Below are 24267 nucleotides of genomic sequence, written 5' to 3' on the forward strand. Positions count from 1 at the left end.
CTATCTAATAGTAATTCATGTTTGACCTTAGGCTGTGTGTTTACATTATTCTTGAGAAAGGTATCATATTTAACCTTGTAGCCCTGGCATCTAGCACCGTGCCTACCATTTAATAGAAGACCAAGTTCAGGAAGTTGACATCTGTTCACATCTAAGATGTGAGAAGAAGAAGAAAAAGCCAGAGAAAGCAGTGGGTGAATAGGATGATTCTTTATGAATGTCAAGTGAGAATAAATGTCAAAAGAAGAATCAGGTCACCATTTTAAGATGCTGCAAAACTCAAGGACAGTGGAGACAAAGAAAAGCCATTGGATTTGGAGATTTGTTTTGTCAGTGGAACCCGAGACAGAAGTTTTAGTAGCAGTGGGAGGGAGTAGGCGCAAAGCCTTTAATTGTTCAAATGGCTGGTAAGGAGGTAGAAGGGAAGGAAGAGGAGGGCAGACAGAAAGGGGTTCGGGGGTTTACAGCAGGATTTCTCAACACCAGCACCACTGGCAGTTTGGGCCCGATGATTCTTTCTTCTAGGGAGCTGTCCTGTGCATTGTAGGACCCCTCCCCATCCCCAAGTTGTGACAACAAAAAATGTCTCCAGACATTGTCAGATGTCCCCTGGGGGCTGGATTCCTCAGAGAGAACCGCTGGTCTGCAGGGCTGAGTAAAGATTGCTGCTGCTGCTGCGGGCGCCTGTGCAGTAATCCCTTTTCCTGCCTCTGCTGTGTCTACTGGTGAGGTTTTCATGGTACTTGCAGGTGGATGGGGAAGGAGCTAGTCCAGAAGCAGGTGGAAAACTATAGGCATCCAGGGAGTGATTACTGAGCCAGTTACCTAAGGACGGGGGTGTGGAACAGAGCAAACCCACTGCATAGAGAGGTGCCCTGAAGTTAGAGGAGACGGGCACAGGCATTTTTGGGTGGATTGAAGATGGGTTTAGTTCATGTTAGATGGCCTCAAGCTTTTCACTAAGATGGGAGAAAAGGTCACCTGAGAATGAAGTAGACAAGGTTAATGTTAGGCCTTTGAGGAAATTATAGAACATTTTGGTAACCCCCGTGGGGATGGATTAACACACATGAGTAAGAAGCATTACAGAGCAGCAGCGAGGCCTGGCTGAATAGGAACTTAAAAAAATTATTCAAGACATTAATTAAAATCCCAGAGAAGAAGAAAACCTATAACCCAGCCACCTTGACACTATTTTTATTGTGCAGTTTACTGTCTATACTTATATTTTTTGCTCTTTTTATTTTGCTTATTCCACTGAATATAGATTTCAATGTTATTGAACTGTTTTTTCAGTTATATTTAATGGCTCCATAATAGTCTGTAGATCTGTTCTTTAATTTACCAAACATCCCTCTAGTTACTGACTCGGTTAGGGTGTTTCCAGTCTTTAGTACTATTACACCTAATGTTGCAGTAAACATTCTTAGTCATAGAACTTTGCCAAGTGGATCCAGCCAAGGTTTTATACAGTGTTGAATACAGAGCAGACAGTGCATTGGCTTAAATGTCACCTCGGTGAGGCCTTCCCTGACCCACCACATTTCAAATTGCAGCCCTCATCTCTGGTTTATTTTCTCCACCACACTTGCTGTCTTCCAGAATTCTAGGTGTTTTATTTATCTTGATTGCTTTTGTCTCCCTTGCTAAGTATATATGCTTCAACAGGACAAGGATTTTCGTTTGTATCACCAGCACCAAGAATACTGGCACAAATACTTGCTGAATGGTGGGGTTTACCCAGACCTACAGGCACGATGGGTTTGAAGAGTGTCAATAGCAGCAGATATTCATGCAAGCCAGTGGGAGAATAATTGCATTAACTAGTCTTTGGTTTCTAGGTGGGCTAGGAAGCAACAAAAATCCACAGGGACGATGAATTGGGAGATTGAAGGGTTAGCACTTGTGGCAACAAAAGCACATTCTTCTGGAAGGGGAGAGCATGGGAGAGGTAGGAGATAAATAGTTTGTGGTTACAGAAGGCAATTTCCCAAGGTTTAGATATTAGAAAAGAAGCAGTTTGAGAATTAATAGTGGCAAGGTTGGTAGAAAACTCCATCTTGCTGGGAATGGACTGTATCACTATTTAATTGCCTCTGCCTTGGCAAACAGTTCCCTCCTAGCTTGTTGTATTTGGTTCACACTCAGTGGTGGTGTATAAATCAAGTTTGTTTTCAAATACCTTTTTTTTTTTTTTTAAATTGGAGCATGGCTATAAGTGGTAATCTGAGTAAGCAGATATGCCAGTAATGCCTTGTCAGACAGTTAAGCAGAGTTAGTGACAATGTCAACCCAAGCTCCAAAGTTGAATTTACAGAGACGTTGCCTCCCCCTCACTTGGTGGAGCTGATTGACTTCTTGAGTCATTCAGTTGAACTTTTAAGTGAGTATCGTTTAGGTACTTTTCTATTTGAGGTCACTTTGCTCAGTGTAGAGCAGCTTGGTAAATGCATGAAACATTTAGCATAGCATATGCTAAGTTCATTTTAAGCAACTGTTTGGGAGTCACTCTTGAGTATGGAAATTATAATAGTTTTCTTTTGGAGCAGCCTTAATTGTTACCTTCAGCCAGTGTATGACTCTCCAGTTTGTTACAGGTTTTCCACTATAGCATATTTTTAGCTTTCAAATTCCAGTTATTCTCTGGTGAATTGTTAAGAACTGACAGGTATGATTTAGTAGACAGAACACTGGAGAGAGAGTTGAAGTAATGTTTCCCTCTCATATTTGTCAGTGGATGGCATGTCTATTAGTTCTTAATTCTTTAGTTTTATTTTTTATTTTAAAACATGATAATGATCTCAAACACTACCTTCCACCTTCTTCCAGAATCTCTGGGATACCATATCAGCGTACTGGTTCATTAGAACCACGTAAAGAGAATTCATGTTTTGAGGCCTATCCCAGAAATGCTTTTTTACATACTGGGCATTTGTCAGCTTTATTTGAATATGAGGTGTATCTATAATGATGTGAGTTGAGCAAAGTTGTTTGTCTTTTAAATTTAAAGTTATAGCTTAAAGTTCTTGGAACCAAGTGCTTCATTCAAAATAGGATTTGATAATTATATTGACAAGTATAGTATGATAAGGCATTATAATATTGATAGTTTTCCTCTATATAGTTGACTTCGAGAATTTTGAGAGTGCTTCCTCCACCTATCTTTAACAAAAATTGGAGTGCCCTTGCACGGATTGGATTGATTAGTTCTTCCCTTCCCAATATGATCAACTGCATTTAGCATATGGTATAACCCATTTTAAGAGAAACACTTCATAAGCCTTGCTTTTTTTGAAAACCAGGGCAAAACCATCCTCCTTACATTTCCTCATTATTTGGTTGTGAGCATAATATTAACTGTTTTAGGATCCCAGTCTTCTCTTTATCTTGATCAAAAGAACATCCTTAGGGAGGAATCCTGCAGTTTTCATTTAGCCCATTTATGACCTCTTATGAAGAGAATGAAACAGTTAGTTATTTGCCTGAATTACTGGGGAACTGTGCAAACCAAATTTCTGCTGCAGAGCCTCAAAGAGCAATGAGGTTCAAAATTTTGCATAAGACTTAGAGGGTTAAACCTTTGCCTGGGAGGCAGAATACATATATATGTATATTGTATACACATATATATATATATGTTATTATATAGTAATATTATAATATATTCATGTATATTATGTATAGAATATACATATATATTAACCAGAGTTTGCTTGCTTCCAGGGAGGATACTGGAGAACCAGACTCCTGGAGCAGTTTATCCTATGAAATCCCTTATGGAGACTGTTCTGTGAGGCATCACCGAGAGCTGGATGTCTATACATTAACCTCTGAGTCTGAACCACACCAGGAACCCCCACTTCCTGGAGACAGTTGCACTGGACATATTTTTAAACTTATGAACATCCAACAGCAGCTAATGGTAAGACAGAAAATTTCCATTTTCAGGCTTTTGTGCCCTCACCCCTTCCCCCAATGAGCCTTACTATAATTAGAACATAACAGTGCTTCCCTCAAAGATTGTGAAACCTGTAAAGCCGTTTTAGCTATATTAGATGTTAGCATTTATAGAGACAGAGCTCAGCACTGGGGTAGTAGCAATAGGAGACTGCGAGAATTTTTCTTTTTTTTTTGGCCAGGCTTTTAAAATAACGAAAGACACACATACACCTTGCAGATACAGAAATATGCAACAACTAGAACTAAATTTTCCTGGCTTAAAAGGAAATTTATTTAACTCTATAAATTTGTTGGTTTAACTTTATAAAACGAAATGAGCTAAACAGTTTCTGAGATTTTTGCTGAAGAATAAGAACCAAATATGCTCAGAAATGGAGCCTTTTCACAGCTATTTCAATGAGTGATGACTGTGTTACTATATTTAAATTGGTAGTTGTGTGGTAGAAAGATCACTAAAACAATAAAGATTTTATAATCCACTCAAGCCTTCAAGATAAAGTTGTTGCCAGACATAAAAACATTACATACTCCCTGGTAGCATTTATTATGGATAATATAAACGTCACATGAGTACATCTCTCTTGGCCACGACATCTGAAAGGCTAAGTTTAGATAATTTTTCCACCCATTTTATTTCAGAGTTGATTTGATTTGGAAAAAGCTTGGCAGTAATTTCATTTAAGGTCATCTGGGGTCAGCTCAAGGCCAGAGCCTGCTTTGGGAGCAGGCCTTGCTTGTTTCGGAGAGCAGCAGGCCAGGACACTTCATAGCAGGTTGTAGACGTACCTGCCTCTGCCTCTCCGAGTCATATCTGTTCCAGAATAGGTGTCATTTTATTTTCCTCTGAAGAGACTGCCGGAAGGTCAGGTTTTCCTTTAGGGCTCTTCTTACTGGGTGAATGATAGTCCATTTGAAAACAGCACTTAGTAGATGCCAAAGCTACCTGCAAGGTGTGGGAATATTTTACAGGAAACCATGAGAAATTAAAACTGAGAAGATGCTTGTGTTAGGAGCATCTAAAATTTTTCAAGCAAGACAACTTTTTTCTGCAAATCTCTGTTCTGTAATGTTCACCCTTTATTAAATTTAATGACCTGCTTTCATAATTTTTTTGGAGTCAGTTACACTCTCAGCAGGAAGGGAAGCAAGCCACTTTGAATACCCTAAGGAGCATAGCACAGACGCTTTCAGTGAAAATTCATTTTTCGTGTACTCTATTATTAGAAGGACTTCAGTGAGCGTAACTCGTTTTACACTTACATGTGTGAACTTTTACATCAGACCCAGTGAGTAGACAGGAATCGGCTGATGATGGAGTACTGTAAGTGCTCGACACAGGAACTGAATGGGTAAGTGAATGAGATGACAGTGCATGGTGGATTTGCGTGAGATTCTTGTAGTAGATCAGATAATGAGCGAAGAGCAAACCAGGTGTTATAAAAATAGTTTTGGGACTTCCCTGGAGGCCTGGTGGTTAGGATTCTGCGCTTTCATTGCCATGGCCTGGGTTCAATCCCTGGTCAGGGAACTGAGATCTCGCAAGGTGCGCAGTGCAGCCAAAAAAAAAAAGAGAGCAAAATAGTTTTTATGTGTTGAAAAAAAATAGTATCATTTTAAGGATTCCCGAAATTTTGATATAAAGGTAAACCCACTCTAAAGATCAGCTGTGTTTGTTTTTCTCCATTTTTTCCTAAGCCTTATATACGTGTACTTGTAGTTTTTGCATAATTATAACCTTAGATTAACTGTAAGTTTTGTTTATTTTCTTAAACATTATGTTATAAATATCTTTTCCTTATTTCACTGTGGTCTTCATAGTTAACACTTATATAACAGCGTAGCATTTTCCATCAGGTTGATTAACCATGATTGTTTTAACCATTCCTGTATAGTTGGTTACATCTGTTTTTCAAGTTGCAAAAACTATTTTTGAGATGACCTATAATATCCTCAAAGCACAGTACCATCTGAGAATAATCAAGAATTAGGTACTACTAGTTCAATATATTCTTATTTATTTAATATGCAGTATTAGAGGAACAGAGGAACTGCTTTTATCAAGAGGTGAAAGAATCGACCGTGCCACTCTTTTTGAAATTATAACCCCATAACTAAAATTGTTAAACTAGATTGAACGGAGCATATTTTGGAGATTAAAGGATGCTGTGTAACTCCTCAGTGAGAATTTAGGGCATGGGAGCATATGTCTGTGCCTTGTGATTGAAGAGAGTTTACCAGACTGGCCAGGATTTGTTTTTACTTGTATATATGAGGTGGGATGGAAGCAGCCTCTGCCCCTCTAAAGCCCCTATAAAAAGTATCTTTCTCAGCTGCTCATTTGAAGATAGCCACTGAGCTCTTCTGAGGCTCAGTTTTTATCTGTTTTCTAAAGTAAGTTCATAATATAGAAAATAGTCATATTGTATTATTCTTGCCATTTTTATCATTCTAGTGGATATTCAACTATAAGAGGAAATTAATGTCAGGAACAAGAGAGAATTTATTTTTATTTAGGTTGGCTTATCCTGTGACTTGAGAGGCTGGAATGCTACTGAGTTCTCTCCAACAGAATTTTTGCTTATAGGTGTCAGTGACATCTTTTCCCCCGGACAATTTTTTTTTAAGTATCTTCCATTTCCTCCTAGAAAACAAACCTCACACAGATGGACAGTCTTATGCCCTCAGTGGTGACAGCACAAGAACCTTCAAGTCTGCCCAGTGACCAAGATACAGATGGTCAGTTTCTTCCCTGTGCATCAGAGCCCACAGCCAGCCAGCAGCTTGCTTCTCCTGAAGGCGCTGAGAGCTCTCAGTGCTGCCATGGGAGCACTGTGGGGCAGATTGAAAGTTCCTATGATTTGTCAAGTGTGGTTAAGGAAGAGAATACAGACTCTTCCTGTAGGAAGAAAAATACAGGCGTGGAGAGCAAAGGAGACGAGGTGGAGCCAGCACCTATCGTGGACTCTGGGACTACGTCTCATCCTGACAGCTGCTGTCAGAGCACACCTGATTGCAAAGGAAAGGACACAGAAGGCCTTCCATCCTGTGGAGTCAGAAATGAAGAAACTGGAACAAAATCGTCGGCAATGACCACAGACCAGGAGTCTCCAGGCAGTGGAGGCCACGTCCTGCAGGGAGGCGTAGCCCTGGAGCCCGGCACGGCCCAGTCTTTCTCTGAAGGTGAACTGGTGGTCCCATCACCAGCAGGTGCCAGTGTCCCAGACACTGCAAGGGAAACGGAACGCAGTCTCGCGAACCCAGAGGCCACCATCCAGAGGAATGTGCTTGCAGCAGGGGAGAATATGAAGGAAAGATTTGAGGACTCTAATATCAGCACAGCTGGAGCCTCTGACCTAAAAGTCACAGACGAGCCTATGGATAAAGCCAGTGTTCCAAATGGTGTCTCTGCCTCTGGCTCCCTGGTTGCTGACAAGCCTGCTGAGTCTTTACTTGTCGTTAGTGATGAAGAAACTGCCATTGATGAAAGCACTGCAGAAACGGAAACTTCTAGAAGTTGTGAAGAGAGTGCTGATGCTCCAGGGGCTCAGAACTCTCAGTTAATTCTAGCTGCTGCAAAAGATGAGATTTCAGAAGGTCTCGAGCTTGACACTCCCTTAGCCAGCATGTGTGTGGCATTGTCACCCTCTGATTTAACCTTTCCCAGGCCGCAAAAAGATGTTATGCCAAACCAGAAATCAGAAACGGATTCATCTCATGTTCAAAGCCAAAACAGCAAATCACCCATCTGTTCTACAACTGGAGATGATAAACTTTGTGCTGCCTCTGCATGTCGACAGAACACGGGGACTTCTAGTGGTGTGTTGGCTGTAGAACACTGTGATGACATAGTTACCCAGCCTGAAGGCACCACCACAGGGCTGCTCAACACACAACCACTGCCCACTGCCAGCTGCTTGGAAGGCCCACAGGCTAACACGGTCACCCCTGACCCTGATGGAGACACCCAGGAACATGTGGATTTTTGTCCTCTCCAAGTTTTGGATAAAGAAAGCCAAGGAAAAGATTCGAAACTAGAAACACCTTTAGCAGATATGCTTGAGGTAGTTCCACATCCACATGCTCTTGTCCCCAAAGCTGAGAAAGAACGGGTGTCAGACCAGGCAGTGATATCAGGCAGGACTTTCTCTCTGACAGGCAGTCCCGGCAGTGAATCAGTAACCAAAGATGACGCACTTTCTCTTGTCCCCTCCTCCCAGAATGAAAAAGGAACAGCAACTCTTGAACCACATACAGACTGTAGAGATGGCCCAGATGGAGACTCGAATGATCTGGAGAAGCAGCCAGCAGAAGACAGTGTAGCGGGCCTGTGCACACCCTCCTCTGCTCTAGATCTTCAGCCCAGCATGGGCAATACCAGTCCCATAGGACCTGGTGCGGAGTGTGAGCGTCCCTGCCTCTCAGCAGACCCTGAAGTGCTGAATATCGTCGAGGGGGTCACTGACTCTTCCCTGCTCCATGTGGGTCAGGCCGCTTTGGCCTCTGATTCCGCTTTGACTGAAGAAGGGAAAGATCAGGTGGTTCCAGAGAGCACTGCAGCTCAGGGACCAGAAGACAAGGATAAAGCAGTGACCTGTTCCTCCATTAAGGACAACACTCTTCATTCAGGAACGTTGCAGGAAGAGCCGAGAACACCACCTCCTGGACAAGAGGCCCCGGGATTCCATGAAGAACCTGGCTCAGCTGTCTGTGATGAGGACAGAGCTCCTCGGAACGGTAATTCACTGGGCACACCCTTGGCCTGTCTTCACGCAGAAACTAAACATAACAAGGAAGTGGCCCCACCAGTCGCACAGCTGATTGAAGGTGGGGCTGCACAGAGCCTGGTGCCACCAGGAGCGAGTCTGGCTGCAGACTCAAGCCAGGAGGCCTCAGGTGCAGAGCAGAACAGCTCACCTCCATTGCCAAATCTGTTACCAGATGGGTTCGAGGTTCTTAATTGTGAGCAATCTTCTGCTCTGGATGTTGAGGTGAAAAACACTCAGTCCCAGGGGAAGACCACTGCTTGTGAGGTGAGTGGAAATGCAGCATTGGATGGTGCCGTGGTCGGTGCTCTGCAAGGCACCACTGGGACCGGGAGAAAGGATACACCACACAACGCTCCAGACATCCAGATTCCGCAAGTCTCTTCGAGCCAGGAGAAGAATATGATCCTGGGTTTGCCGGGAGCTTTACCGGACAAAGGTGTGACTGACCCTCAGGGCGCCGCACCCCCAGAGGTCGTGTCCCTGGGTTGGGAGAAGGGGAAGGTGGGGGGAGCAGATGGCAGCCGTAGCACAGGCGACTCCAAGGAGACACAGGTGGATGAGGAAGCGCATCACATCCCGCCGCAGCCTGCTGCCAAAGAGCACCCCACAGAGACAGAGCTCTCAAGCCGTGGTGACAAGGCCCCAGGCAGGGGAAGGGATGCTGCCCCTATGCCGTGCACCGTCGCTGCCAAAGCCGTGCTTCTGCCTGAGACAGCGGACTTGATTGAGGAGGCTGCGAGTCGCATAGTGGATGCTGTCATAGAACGAGTCAAGGCCTCGGGAGAACTGATGACAGAGGGGGAAATCAGTCACATGTCACTGCCCTGTCCTTCCGAGGCGGGCCCAGGGCACGGACAGCTGGAGAGTGCTTCTGCAGGGAAGGCGAGTGCTTTCCAGCCTGCGGAGACCCCGCCAATGGGCAGTAGTCGTGGAGAAGCCTCTGGGAACCTTGCAGGATGCTTTGCTGGAAGGGAGGAGCCAGAGAAGATTATTCCGCCTCTCCAGGGACCAACTCCGGCAACAGGTAAGCAAAGTAGAGTACGAAATCAACAGTTCGAGAAACAAATTCCCTTAAGAGTCTCTGTGATGTGCTGGTATAAACATAGGTGTCGTGTTGTTGTTTAGAGGTCTGGCGTTCATCGGGTAGGTTGCCAAGTTACCAGTCAGCACCATCCGGAGAGGCACGTCATCTCAGGGTTGGGCAGTTTTTGCTCCCTGCATTCCAGACTTCTGGCTTGACTGCTTAAAGCCTATAAATGCTCTATCGCACTGGTGCAGTCATGACTTTCCTAACCTGGAAAACAGTGCCTAGATCCCAGGTGCTCAAAAATGATAAAGGAATTTAGCAGATGTTTTTGTTCACATGGCATAGTCCTTTTTCTCGAGAACCATAACAAACAGTGCTGTTTTATTTACAAACCTGAAACTCCTTTCTTGCCCTATCATCCTAGTCTGTGTCCTGAGCAAATTTAGTCAGAGTGGTTTCACAAACAGCTCTAAGTATCGTGGTAAGCCGATGGCCCAGCATCCCAAATGGTGGTATTAGGTCATTGGTGGAGGCTGTGAGAAGGGAACTCCCTCCTTTTCCTGCCTGAGGAGCAGACCTCCAGTTCCATTGCCTGTTGCTCTTGGGCAGCAGTCTGGGAATTGAGGACCCTGCGAAAGGCAGGGGATAGGATACAGGATTTCCGCCAGAGCCTAGTCTGCTGAGCTGCTGTCACAGGGCAGACGTTGTGTCTGCTTATCTTGGTGAAGCAGCTGCAGCAAGCAGATTGCTCACACAGCACCAGCCCGTTCCGTCTGTGGGTAACCATGTCCAGAGAGAGCAAAGAGAAACCACTGGTGTTCAGTGGAAAGAAACGATCTGAATAAAACTCCTTATTGGGGGTTGAGGCTGAAGTTCAAACTGGAGTCGGACTCGGTTTTGACTCCTGAAGTCGTTCAAGGTCAGTTTGATTCAGACTTTGCGACCACCACCTGTTACCAGCTATAGACAGAGGACCTATCTCCTTGCTTGCCCCCAGGCTCTCGTAGGTAAGAAGCCTGTTTTGTTTTTATCGTTTGATTGCTCTTGCCGTTCTTTCTAATTTTTGAAAACCCCTTTACTGTAGTAGGTGTTAAGAATTGGGGGGTGGGGCATGAATAGAAATGAACAAATAGAATAAGGAGAGAAGTGGCTTTAGAAAAAGAGCAATTTAAACACAGTGGTCATTTTCCCTGATAGAGGGTGTTTAACCATTTATAATCTATTTTTCCAGTTGAGGGGTTTAAGAAACCTGAGATAGTATTTTTGGTGATTTCACACTTTTTGTTTTATTAAAGTGTCTTGGATTGTTAGCAGCCAACAAATTTCTATCACTAACGGTCTCAGAATTTCAATGAGAAGGTCTGTAATTTTTAAAAGAAGGCACAACAGCAAGTCTATTTTGGGGGCCCTGGCAGGTTGACATTTTAGAAGAACGGGAGTGGCTGTAAGCTGATGCCTGCCTATGTTGTTTTCATTTGGGTGCTGCGTCTTTGGCCACATGGGCTGGAATTATTTCTCTTTCTGGCTCAGTAGTCAGAATTTAATCCAAGCAAGTACAAACTATGTAAGGTTTGTGTCTATAGTACCTTATGAGAAAAGATAGAAACCAAGCCGACTTTGATTTTTTTTTTCCAGACTTTGATTTTTAATAGCACACAAAGATAGTAAAGGTGCTAAGAAATTATGTTTAAGATTTTAAGGCTTTAGGAAGGAAAATGAGATGAAAATCAAGTTTCAACTGTGTCTCTGCGCTTGGGATTTCGGGGGGGGTGTGTGTGTGTGTGTGTGGAGTTACTTATTCTGCTCTCCAGAGGAGTCATATGTGCTCCATGCTCATGGCCTCAAAGGACAGAGAGAAGTAACCAGTGATGAAGAAATTGGTGCTTTTTTCAGAAAATAGCCAGGATTTGGGGAAAGTCCCTGGTCACGTTGCCCTGGAGAAAAAGCACCTGAGTGTGATCTCAGACCAAAGGGTATTTTCTAGGAAGTTTACACTGCCATTTATGAATTTAACCATACTGTTTTATAAGTGAGGAGACATCAGTTTAACTGCTGATTTGGAAGGAGCCACATGGCATTGGCTTTTGTTTTTATATACTGCTGTTGACAAAGCCAAGTAGAAATTGAGATGAGGAAAACACAAAACTTCCAGTTAGGGTAAGGGGACGTAGCCCTTTACACATCAGGAGCATTGGCCGCAGTGCTTTGGGAAGTTAGTTGTGCATAACTGAGCCAGGCCAGTCCCGAGGGGGCTGCCAACACCCCACAGGTCTCACTAATCTCTGTTTACCGCTGGAACTGGTTGCTACTTGCCAAGATACATATTTTCAGTTGATGGATGTAGGATAGTAAGGATGTGTCAGAAATCACATCCCCAAATAAATAAAATAAAAATCATCAACAGCCCCCCCCCCAAAAAAAAACCAAAAACCAAAAACAACCCTATCTTAGTCAGAAATGTTTTGATCAAGGAATACTTCTAAGGGGGTTGCTTAGTCAGTTGTTTTTTTTTTTAACTTTAATCACATTTTATGAAATGTAAGAAAGATTTTGGTTCTTTGGGCAAGGAAACGTGTTTGCCCATTTTTTTAATTGCTAGTAAGATTATGTAATTAAAAAATTAGGGCAAAGAAAGGAGACTTACAACTGTTCATTTATAGGAATGTCACTTTCCTAAATCTAAAGTAGACCTTTATACGTCACAGTGTATAAAGGTATACACTCTCACAGTGTGCTATTAGAATAAAATCTTAATATATTTTATTTATATAATTATAAAATACATAATACAATATAATAATTTATTCTTTGGTGAAAGGAGCCTCTGCCCTCTGGTGTAGGGAACATTTTTCTCTGCCAGAGTAGTAGTGTGACTAGATTAATAACAACCACAGAAAATCTTCCAAATGAAATCGAGTTGATAGTTCCATTTGTGTTTGGATTATCAAGGTGAATTTTGACTGTTCAACCATCAGTCCCCTTTAAAGAAGTGTTGAAGCCTAAATTTGCCTCAGGCATCATTTTATCACTTCCTTCCTGTATTAGCTTGACCATATGGTAGTCATGTAACAAAACCACTACTGTTTGGTCTGTTGAGCATAATTCTAAAGAAAACATGAAAAAACTTTTTCTTCAGAAAAGGAATTGCTGTTGATAGTGTGTAATTATGTTTTGGTTTGGGAAGAAATAAAAGTTAAAACAAAAACTAATTTATTAAGAATAGTTCAGTCTTATCAATTGCTGTGATGGGTAGGTGAGTGTATGTAGTATGTTTTTAAAGAAAGACTCTTCCCAAAGGCTTTATCTCATTCTCAGTAGCTCTTTCCTTTTTGTCCTGTACAGATACATCTCTTGCCTCTTTGATAATGGTCAGGATGGACTACTAGCTTTAGCTATTAATCTGTTCCCTTAAAGCTTGTCAGTTTTCTTTTCCATGTGCAAGACAGCACCACACTCATCAAATTGTCATGAAAAAGTCAGTAGTGAAGATGGAAGTTCAGTGGACATTGAACTGGATCTTACCTTAGCTACAAACCCACACAGAAGCAGGAGAAAACCATATAGCCAGGTGATGAGGGACTAGCTCAGCACAGGGTCAGAAATGACACCAGCTTCAAAATAATACTTTCTATTTAACACAAAGGGAAAGGCAAACAAAACACATGAAACCTGGAGCATGTTGTGTAAATAGTAAGGCCCAGGAATCAATTTTTCCAAATGTACTTTGTAACCACCTTGTTCTCTTCAGAAATGCCAGACACGAAAGCTGAAGATGAAATGGATTTTCTGAGTAATACCAAGGAGAGTTCAGTTTCTGAAGAGGTGGCTGTAGGAAACGTAGCTTCTACGCCGGAGGTGAAACAAGGCCCGAAGACCCAGGCGGTAAGTCTGTATGAGCACAAAGTGTGTTTAGGCTGCTCTGTTGTGTCTGATTTATGGCCTTGCTTGGGGGATTTTTTTTGATTCACAGTAGGATTTTTTCCCCTTTCTCCCTTGTTCCCTCATATACAAATGTGGACATGTTGCAGTGAAGCTTTTGCATAGCATAGTTTTAGAATGGACCCTCCTGCAGGGATCCCTTGGAGATAATAATGAAAAATGCTTTTCCTGTGAGCACAAGACTTTCCAATTTGTCATGACGTTTAACATGTCACAAGATGGGAATTATCAGAAAAAGGGATCTATTAACCCTTCTTAAACCTGACTCTTCTTTCTTTATATAGAAACTGATAGCAAAAATGAGATTTTAACTTAAAGCTCAATACTGACTAAAATATGAAGTATGTCATTTTTAATGATGGAAAAAAAATTCACTAGGTTTTCATAATAGCTCTATTGAGACATAGTTCACATAACCGTAAAATTCACTCATTCAAGTAAAGTGCGCAGCTTAGTAGTTTTTAATATATTTACAAAGTCTTAAAACTGTCACTGCCATCTAATTTTGTAACGTTGTCATCATGCTGAAAAGAAACCCCATGTTCATTAGCAGTTCACTACCACCCTCCTCAGCTAACGGTCACTAATCTCCTTTCTGTCTCTATGGGTTTGCCCGTTCCGGAACTTCATATAAATGCAATTATAGAACATGTGGCCTTCGGTGACTGGTTTCTTTCACTTAGTGTAATGTTTCAAGGTTCATCCATGTTGTAACATTGATCAGTATTTCATTTCTTTTTATTGCCAAGTAATATCCTGTTGTATGGATATACTACATGTTGTGCATTTGGATTATTTCTACTTTTTCGCTATTGTGAATAATAACTGCTCTGAACATTTGTGTATAAGTTTGTGTGGACATATGTTTTCATATACTTAGTAATGGGTGTGCTGACCCATATGGTAATTTTATATTTAATACTTAACTAAGTTTTCAGAAATGGTTTTCTTCAGGGTCTTGAGATTATTGTTCTTCTTGTTTAAAGCTATTAACTTGTAAAACAGAGAACTTAAACTTGTTGAGAGAAACAGGGTTCTAAGCTTTAGATTCCACACTTGTCTTAAAAAAAAGAACACCTTTTGGAAGCTGAAAAATCGAGTTACTGGCCTAAATCATATTGCCCGTCGGAAAATGAACCTTCCTTGTCTAGACTTGAGGGTGCACTGTGTTTGCTCTTCAGAGGGCTAAGTATTTTTTCATAAAGTTACCCCAGTACATAAACAGAACTATACCCTCCCAAAATGTTTCAAGTGTATGGACTGTGATAAACAAGCTTCATTTTTTTGGAGTACAGTGGTAGGGAGGTGCTGACTGTTTTCACCCACCCCTTATTACAGATAGTATCCATGACTAATGCCTGGTTGGCTACTTGTACAGCAGGCACTATACAGACAAATATTGCTTTTGCCCCTGGGGAAAGAAAAGAGAACACACCCTGCATGGGTACATGTGTCTTTGTTTCCAGGAGCCCCTAAAAATGGAAAGGAACAAACTCACATCCTTGAATTCAAATGCCTCTGTTTCTTAGTCTTCCATCTGAAGTCTTGCTAATTAGTGTTCTGGAGTGCAGCCTGATGCTTGGCCATAGACCTTTTGCTTTCCCATGAGGATATCTCTGTCCTGACAGTATCTTGACTACTATAAAAAAGAAAACAAAACACTGTATTTTTAAAAGAAAGTACCTCCTCTCCTCGTCTCTTTCCTCTTCTCATTTTTCCTCCAGTTTTAGGAGTTGAGATAGGTAATATTCCTCTGGTTGGTCATCAAGCCTCATTTTACAGATAAAAGAATTACACCCTCAGAGAGTCACACGGCTAGCTCAAGGTCAGAGCCTGCTAGAATGGGAGCTTGTAGTTTGGTTCTAACCTAGGACTTGCCCAGTGGGGTGCTTTCCTCCCTGCCTCTTAACCCCAGGCTCTGTGACTGTGGGTATATTCTAAGGAGCATCAATATGTGAGAATCATGTAATTTGTCTGTTGCTAGGGGTTATCTGTGCTTTGTGTCTGCCTTCACTTAGCGTAGTTAGAGAAAGCATACGTTAATGGAATTTTTAGTTTATGAGGATTTTCAGGTCTACACAGTGGAGGGTTTTGTGTTCACGGCGTTCTCAAAGTGACGTGAAATCTGACCACTGACCTCCCCTCCCTGTTGCTCTGCCAGCCTTGCCTTACTTGCTATGGATTGAAAGGAGAAAGCATGGACACACAATTTGATCTTTCCAATGCCCCATTTTCTCTTTTTATCCCATTTAACTTTCCACATGCTATATTCATTGAGAAGTTCCCAAACGTTTTTGGTAAAGGACAGAGAGTAAATATTTTAGGGTATGTGGGACTACAGTTTCTGTAACAACTGATCAACTTTGATGTTATAGTGTGAAAGCAGCCACAGGCTGCCTGTAAACAAGAGTGTGACTGTGTTCCAATAAAACTTTATAGAAATTTGAATTTCATATCATGAAGTAATTTAATTTTTTGAATTTTTTTCAATCATTAAGAAATGTAAAATCTACTCAGGGTGTTTTTTTACGGGCTGTACAAAAACAAGCGGTGGCCTAGTGGTGGTAGTTTGTGGGCTCCTGACCTAGAGGATACTTGTGCTTCAGTGGATGAAAAGAAAGAGAAAGCAAGTAGAATTTTTTTCTTTTCTAAATTGTTTCATCTTGCCGTGAAAGCTCTGGTTACTAACCTGCACATAGGAAGGTGGAGAGTTCCGATTCTGTGTTTCTCCTGAATTTGCTTTTTGACTTAGTCTCTCCAGGGCTCAGCTTCCTTACTCTATTCGTCTTCTAGCCTTAACCTTCTGGAGTCTGGGTTTGCAGTCTGTAAAGGGTTACTTGAGCTTGTGATTGTAGTCGAGGGTGGAGTGGCATTTGTTTAGCATTATTTAATTCGATCTTTCAGACACATGGTCAGTCTCTTTGCTGGCCTTGGGAAGAAGCCAGTCATTGCTTCATTGACTCATTGTTTCACTGAATCATCCTCTTCCAAATGTAAAACGGGAAAAAACTGTGTATCTTACGCTTTGCTACTGTCTTGAAAACCTAAAGCATAGGTTCATAAAGGAATTAGGCAGTATCAAGAATAGTGCTTGCTTATATCCTCAGAGAAAACGCATGCGTGTGTTAAATGCTACAGGTGTCTCAATACATGATATGTGGTCCTAACGGATATTTCTTCACTGAATCGAAAACTGTTCACAATTCCAGAGGCCAGGTTTTATACACAATATGGTCCATTCCCATTAGTCATTTCATCAGCATTTTTCTTTCTTTTTTTTTTGTGGTAAGCAGGCCTCTCACTGTTGTGGCCTCTCCCGTTGCGGAGCACAGGCTCCGGACGCGCAGGCTCAGCGGCCATAGCTCACGGGCCCAGTCGCTCCACGGCATGTGGGATCTTCCCGGACTGGGGCTCGAACCCACGTCCCCTGCGTCGGCAGGCAGACTCTCAACCACTGCGCCACCAGGGAAGCCCTCATCAGCATTTAGTAGTCATGGTTGTTATTAAGTATTGCCAAAGCCTTAATACTAGTTACAATTTAATATTCAACATTATCCCTTCTTATATACATTCCTGGTTTCAAGGTTCTCAGATTACCTCTTGTAGTCCTCTTTTTTTCCCCTCAGTGAGTTAATATATATCAAGTACTTAGAGCCTGACATGCAATAAGTACCACTTAGCATTATTATTATTAATTAGTTTTATAACTTTAGATTCCAATATCCTTTTTAATTTAAGTAATTTAAGTAACCGGTGGCATATTGTGGTTCCTAAAACAATCAAGCCTCAGGTTCTGCTTCTTGAACATTGTTATAAAAGCTTCAGGAATAGCATCAAATGTTAATTTAAGTTGGGAGACATGGTGCTTGTTTTACTTCTGAGACCCTTAGAATTTGAGTGAAGCTTAAAGATTATCTGAAGTCTAATACCTTTGCTTTATAGGAGGAAAAAAATGATTTCTGGAAAGTTAAGCGACTTGCCTCATTTTACAGCTAGTTAATTCTGTATGCTAGACTAGAACCTCATTTCTGTGTCCGTAATGTCTCTGCTATACTGTGGTTTCCAGAAAAGTCATCCTGAGGGTATACTTCTGGGGAATTCAGTTCACTTGGATGGGTTTTTGCATTTTAAACAAGTACCCCTGAATGATGCATACACACCCTAAGATTCTAAAACCATTGCATTATACCCTCGTGCTTTCAGTGATAGTTGGAGAAATTCCTTTGGCTGTTTTAGGATCTAAGCTGATTCACTTTAAAATAAGTCTCATGTTCTTATTATAATTTGTTTAGCTGTAGCTAAGTACCATCAAGATGGTATTTGTCCAGAGAGTTTGCTTTTGATGTACAATTACTAATATTTTCCAAACCTGCCATTTATTTCCTAAAGAATGATATGACTGGGTGTAGAGGTGACATTCAATACTTGAGTCCAGAACAGAAAGCTTTCTGGGACCATTCACCTTGAGAATATGCTCCATGGTGACCAGGAAGGAATTCTGACTCCTACTTCCCTGACCCAGTGCTGCAAACCAGCATACTCCATGTCCTCTGTGAATCTTTTCAACACGTGGCCAAGTTCATTAGGAAGGAGCTTGCTTCCCTGGGGTATCTGTTCATTAAGGTATTTCTGTAATAGTTCCTTTTCCAGATGATCATTGCAGAAGCTCATTAGCCATATGGAGGAGTTAATTCAATAAGCCAGGTATATCTTGTCAGGATGCCCATGGTCCTAGCAGCCAAACACTCAAGAACAAATATGTTCAAGCACAACTATAAAATCCCATATGTTGAGTATTAGGTTACTGGGAAAGTCTACTCTTCATTTAACACACACTCCCCAATCAGAACCATGCTCCCTTTTAAAAAAAATAACTACATAGGGCTTCCCTGTTGGCACAGTGGTTAAGAATCCGCTTGCCAGTGCAGGCGACACGGGTTCGAGCCCTGGTCCGGGAAGATCCCACATGCCGCAGAGCAACTAAACCTCAGCGCCACGACTACTGAGCCTGTGCTCTAGAGCCCGCAAGCCACGACTACTGAAGCGCGAGCACCTAGAGCCCATGCTCCACAACAAGAGAAGCCACTGCAATGAGAAGCCTGCGCACCCCAATGAACAGTAGTCCCCGCTCGCCGCCAACTAGAGAAAGCCTGCGTGCAGCAACGAGGACCCAGCGCTGCCAAAAATAAACAGATAAATAAATAAATTTATTTTAAAAAAACCCGACACAGCCAAACATTAAATTAACTGAATTTCCATTCTTAGTTATTTTTACAACAATATTAATATTTGTTTCTTCAAGGTTGTGGTAAGGGCAGTGTTGGACTATTTCTGGTTAAAATCTTGAATTCTCCCTGTAGTTTGATTATTTTCTGTGTTTCCTTCCTCTTGTCTCAAGGGGGCGAGCTTGCATTTCCATCCCTAGTCCAGGAATCTCTTCAAAAAAGTTTTCGTTTTGTGTGGCTTTTCACACCCTTCATGCACACCTGCCATAGGAACATATGGCAGCTCTCAGGCTATCTGGTAACTAACTGGACTGGTCGTAGCACTGATATTCAAAATGACTCACACATCCTACCCTCTTATTTAACAGTTTTCAATTTTAAAAAAGGTCTTTTTAAAAATGTCTCTGCTATCATATTTACATATATATAGTTTTGTGGTATACGTGTCATCTAGGAAAAAGCAAAGTGGCCTCTTCATGTCGCCAGTAAGTCTTCTCTGCGTATATTTGGCATGTAAGAGAACTAGCACTGCACCCACCCCCCGCTGCCAATTATCCTTTTTGGGTCCAAATCTAGAGCTAGCTTCAGTCACAGGGAAACATACTCCTCAGCTTTTTCATACAGAATTTTTGGAGATACTCTGGATGTCTCTTCTGAAATGGGGTTAACAAGAAATTCTCCAAGTGTTCTTCTAGAGAAGATAGTTGCAAAAAAGAAGTGCCTTAAAGAGCCCCAGATCACAAAGCCATAAGTGGAAAAACTACATCCTTAATGTAAAAATATCTGTAAATAATATATGTAAGAGTATAATTTAATGATCTAACTATACATTTTTTCCTTTTTTTAAAAAACTGAGGCATAGATGATGCACAATATTATATGTTTCAGCTGTTTAGCAGTGATTCACAATTTTTAAAGGTTATGTTCCATTTATAATTACTAAAAAATATTGGCTATATTCCCTCTGTTGTATAATATATCCTTGTAACTTATTTATTTTATACATAGTAGTTTGTCCCTCTTAATCCCCTGACCCTATCTTGCCCCTCCCTCCTTCTTTCTACCCACTGGTGACCACTAGTTTGTTCTTTTTATCTGTGAGTCTCTTTCTGTTTTGTTATATTCACTAGTTGGTTTTATTTTCTTAGATTCCACATATAAGCGATATCATACAGTATTTGTCTTTCTCTGTTGGACTTACTTCACTTAGCGTAATATCTTCCAAGTTCATCCATATTATTGCAAATGGCAAAAATCCATTCTTTTTTATGGCTGAGTAGTAGTATACCATTGTATATAGCTATACATTTTTCAGTGACCTTGAGGAAATTATTTAATTTCTCTGATCTCCATCTTCCCACTTGTATAATGGTTAGGTAATCTCTAATGTTTCTTCAGGTTCTTAATTTTTAACCAGTGTGTGATTCTAAAATGATAGGAATAAGTCCATGAATGTTGGGGTGTATATCTTACTGTATTGGAGTAAAAGGGCAACCGCGAAGGACATTTTAAAATCACACTTCCTTTAATGGCCAGTTCTTACTGATCACTTTTTCTTTGAACATTTTCCAGGGTGTTTTGCTCTACAGTCTTACTTTGATTAATAATCCACTTCTTTCTCTCATAGAACTGCTTAATCATAGGTCATGTGTGCGTTTTGGAGGAGGCATGTGTGCTTTTTCTACCCCCCCACCCCCCCACCCCCCACCCCCCACCCCCCCGCCCCCGCCTGTTGGGACAAAAGAACCAAATGTGATTCTTATCACTCTTTTGGCCCATTTGTTACACTCCTCATCTCACTTTTGTTCATTCTTATCTCATTATATTGACAGCCAAGGTTAGTAGCCAAGCACAGTGGAAAGATTATGGAGCCCAGTAAACCACAGTTTTAATCCCAATTCTGGCCCTTGATCTGCCACTTTGATCCATTTGTTTAGAGGCTCAGTTTCCTCATCTATAAATTTGGGATAATGATGCCAACTGCAAGAGTTATTTGTACTAACTAGAGTTAGTATAGTGTCCAGCATGTACTAGACGTTTTATAAGCAGTAGGGTGTAACTCTAATCTCATTTTAAACTAACTCAGAATTATCAGACCCACTCTTAAGACTCTATGGATGAATGATTTTAAATAGGTGATGGTTAAAATGATCTTGGAAGAAGTTACCAACTGTATCAGGCCATAGTGTTACTTATTTAAATTACCATGTCAGTTTGTGTTTACTGTGAAGGTGCACTGATTTATTCAGAACTTCATTCAACAAATGTTCTTGAACTCTGTGCTAGACCTTAGAAATGCTGAAATGAAAATAAGCCTGTCTCCACATTCAAATTCATATTCCAGTGGGAAGAGACAATTACTAAACCAATAAGATACAGTCTGGTAAGTGTTAAAATATATAGGCAAACTCAGGGTGGCTTATGAATAGATATATTTCAGCTAGATAAATGGTAAATTCTCCTCTCTAAGTTCCTATATACCCCCTGGGAGGAGGGACGTTTCTAAGGAATGGTGTATTATTTTTACACTGTTTACCTCAAGTGGCTTCCCAAGTTTCATTTTAAAGGAGGATTGTCTTTTGTGGGGGTGAAGATATGTACATTCCATGTCAGAAACTCAGGCTTGGGTGTAACCGTTATTTCTGCCAGTAGACTTGGAAGGGCCCCCACTGGGCGACCTCTCAGAAAAACCAGTGTATTGCTTCTGACCCCAAGTTCTATGTTCATCTTACTGACATAAACATGACTTTATGGCTACTTGTTTTCCCCTCTTAAGAGAAGAAGCTTCCATAGTAGAAAAACTAAAAGAAAAATATCATTTGATCTGTGGAGAAAGGCTTAGGTCCTTCTCAGTGATGCACATAATTGGGACATTTATAGATTTCTCAGATTTTGATTGTGTATTTTAAGAAGATGCCTTGCTGGTTGGCCACCATAAGAGTAAAGGTGCACGCTGTATATGGAATTGTTTATCCAGAAAAGGTTTCAGGGGTACTGATTTCTGATATTTTGGGCCCATTAGGCTGCTCAACTTCGTGATGTAGTCTGTGGCTTTGATTTCCTTTATTCATTCATTTAGTAAACTTTAAATGAATACCTTTCCCTCTCAAGGTATTGCATCAAATATGTAGGGAAGTAAAAAAGAGGTTAGATATTGTCTTTGTCCCCAGTTTAGTTAAATAAAGAAAGCACATACAGGCATAATCACAGTCTGTGGCTGCAGTATGTGAGATATGCCATAGGTGCCTTTAAGGTGCTCTAGAAGTTCACAGAGAGATGAATTCTTCCTGAGAAGTGCTTGTCTGAAATGTAGTGATGTTTCCTTGGTGATAACCTTGTTGTAACACACATGGTATAAATATTCATTAGAAAGTAGGGATAGGTTCAGGGAACCTTTGGTGTGCTCTCCAGCTTTATAGTTCTTTATTGCTTTCACAATGTACTTGGCCCTTCAAAGATCCAAGAATTGCCAGAAATGCCCCAATTTCAGTTTAGGAAACTGAAAAGTAACATTTACCAAAAGAAGCATAAAGAATGGAAGTATTTGGTAATATGTGAACCATGTAGGAATTAAAAAGAGTAGTACCTCTGTTTAAATATTTCCATTCAGCCAGTATAAATCTGCATTCCCTCCTTGCCTCTTTCATGCAGTGATATAGCCATTTTGCTTCCATTCTGAGAACCCCCAAAGCCCCATCCCTCCTTGTGGAACCGAAGAATTGTGACATGGTCTTAAGTCATTGCCACGTGTGTAGTCTTCAATAGAAAGTTAGTTGATAATGAAGATACTTTCCATAAAGTTCAGAACAGAACATACTCTTAGGAGCACAATTAATATATCTTTGAGTTTAAGTCTTACTCAGAAGTCACAGTAAGCCAAATATTTTTTATATTGATCTTCCTTATCTGTGTAGCAGTTGGCATTCTGTCCTGAGTCATTAGAATTGAAATGTATTTAAGAGTTTTGAAAGCCTAGTCATTATGCAGTTGGAATTTGGGGTCGAACCGAAGTATAAGAATGAAATAGATTTTTTGTGTTTGGTTCCTGGATTTGTATTGAATGTAGTTGCAGAAGATGATTTCTGGAACAGTTTGAAGTACTTATAACAAGAATAATTAGGTTAAGTGTATAGCTCCCCAAAGTGGACACTGTGGAAAGTGTTTATTTGAATGTCTAAATTTGACTCGGAACTTTCATTCATGCGAGATATACAGTAGTCCCCCCTTATCCACGGGGCATGTGTTCCCAGACCCCTGTAGACGCCTGAAACCTTGGATAGTGCCAAATCCTGTATAGACTGTTTTTTCATATACATACATACATATCTGTGAAAAAGTTTAATTTATGAATTAGGCACAGTAAGAGATTAACAATAATAATAAAATGGAACAGTTATAACTATACTGTAATAAAAGTTATGTGAATGTGATCTTTCTCTCAGAATACCTTAAATCTGTAATGTCTTTTCCATCTTAACTAAACACGCACGGTACGCATAATTTTTGCAGTTTGAGGTGCTATGGTAAAAATAGCACTATTTTCTTTATCCTTCTTCACAATTTCACAGAAAATTCCTCCTTACCATAGATCTTAGCAACCTCAGCATACGATTTTCCCCCCCTTCCCTATTAAGTCTAGAACTTTCATCTTTCACTTAAAAGATGCACTTTACATCTGTGGTAGATCCAAAATGCCAGCATCACTACTCTTGTGATTTGGGACCATTATTAAATAAAATAAGGGTTAGTTGAACACCACACTGTGTACTGACATAGTCAGTCTGATAACCAAAACAGTTACTAAGTGACTAATGGGCAGGCTACGCCAGACAAAGGAACGACTCACGTCCCAGGTGGGGCAGAGAGAGATGATGCGAGATTACGTCAGGCTACACAGAATGGTGCACAACTAAAAACATATGAATTGTTTACTTCTGGAATTTTCCATTTAATATTTTCTGACTATGGTTGAGCACAGGTAACTAAAATCATGGAAATTAAAACCTCAGATGAGGGGGGACTACTGTATACATACACATGTGTGTGTTTCTTCTACTACATAGAACATGAGATACTTTTCGAGCATCACAGCATCTGGGAAATTTTGCTCTACCCCTTTCCTGAAGCAGTAGTACAACAACAACAACAAAAAAAAATGGAGAGGGGGATAAATCGTGAAAAAGTAAGACTTACTTTCTTGCTCGGAGTCTCCTTGAAGAAAGATAGACCAGTAGAAAAAGGTACTTGAGTTGGAGATACCTCACCACCCCTTTGGTTTGTTTGCACAAATGGAATGGGATCATAAGATTCGTAGTGGGACCATTTAAAGGTCTTTTCTGCTCCCATGCAG

The 24267-nt window shown here is 41.0% G+C and overlaps 1 protein-coding gene across 9 annotated transcripts in view; it reads left to right on the forward strand.

Moving 5' to 3' along the window:
• The window catches only part of AKAP13 (A-kinase anchoring protein 13), a 342871-nt gene that overhangs the window by 175172 nt on the left and 143432 nt on the right, over positions 1–24267 (forward strand). For all 9 annotated transcript variants that reach the window (XM_067695979.1, XM_067695923.1, XM_067695933.1 and 6 more), the window contains 3 exons: positions 3724–3922; positions 6606–9750; positions 13502–13635. In XM_067695979.1, the coding sequence (XP_067552080.1) occupies positions 3724–3922; positions 6606–9750; positions 13502–13635 (3478 nt within the window). The remainder of the gene's footprint in view (positions 1–3723; positions 3923–6605; positions 9751–13501; positions 13636–24267) is intronic.

Source organism: Pseudorca crassidens, chromosome 1 (assembly GCF_039906515.1).
Source record: "Pseudorca crassidens isolate mPseCra1 chromosome 1, mPseCra1.hap1, whole genome shotgun sequence".
NCBI lineage: Eukaryota > Metazoa > Chordata > Mammalia > Artiodactyla > Delphinidae > Pseudorca > Pseudorca crassidens.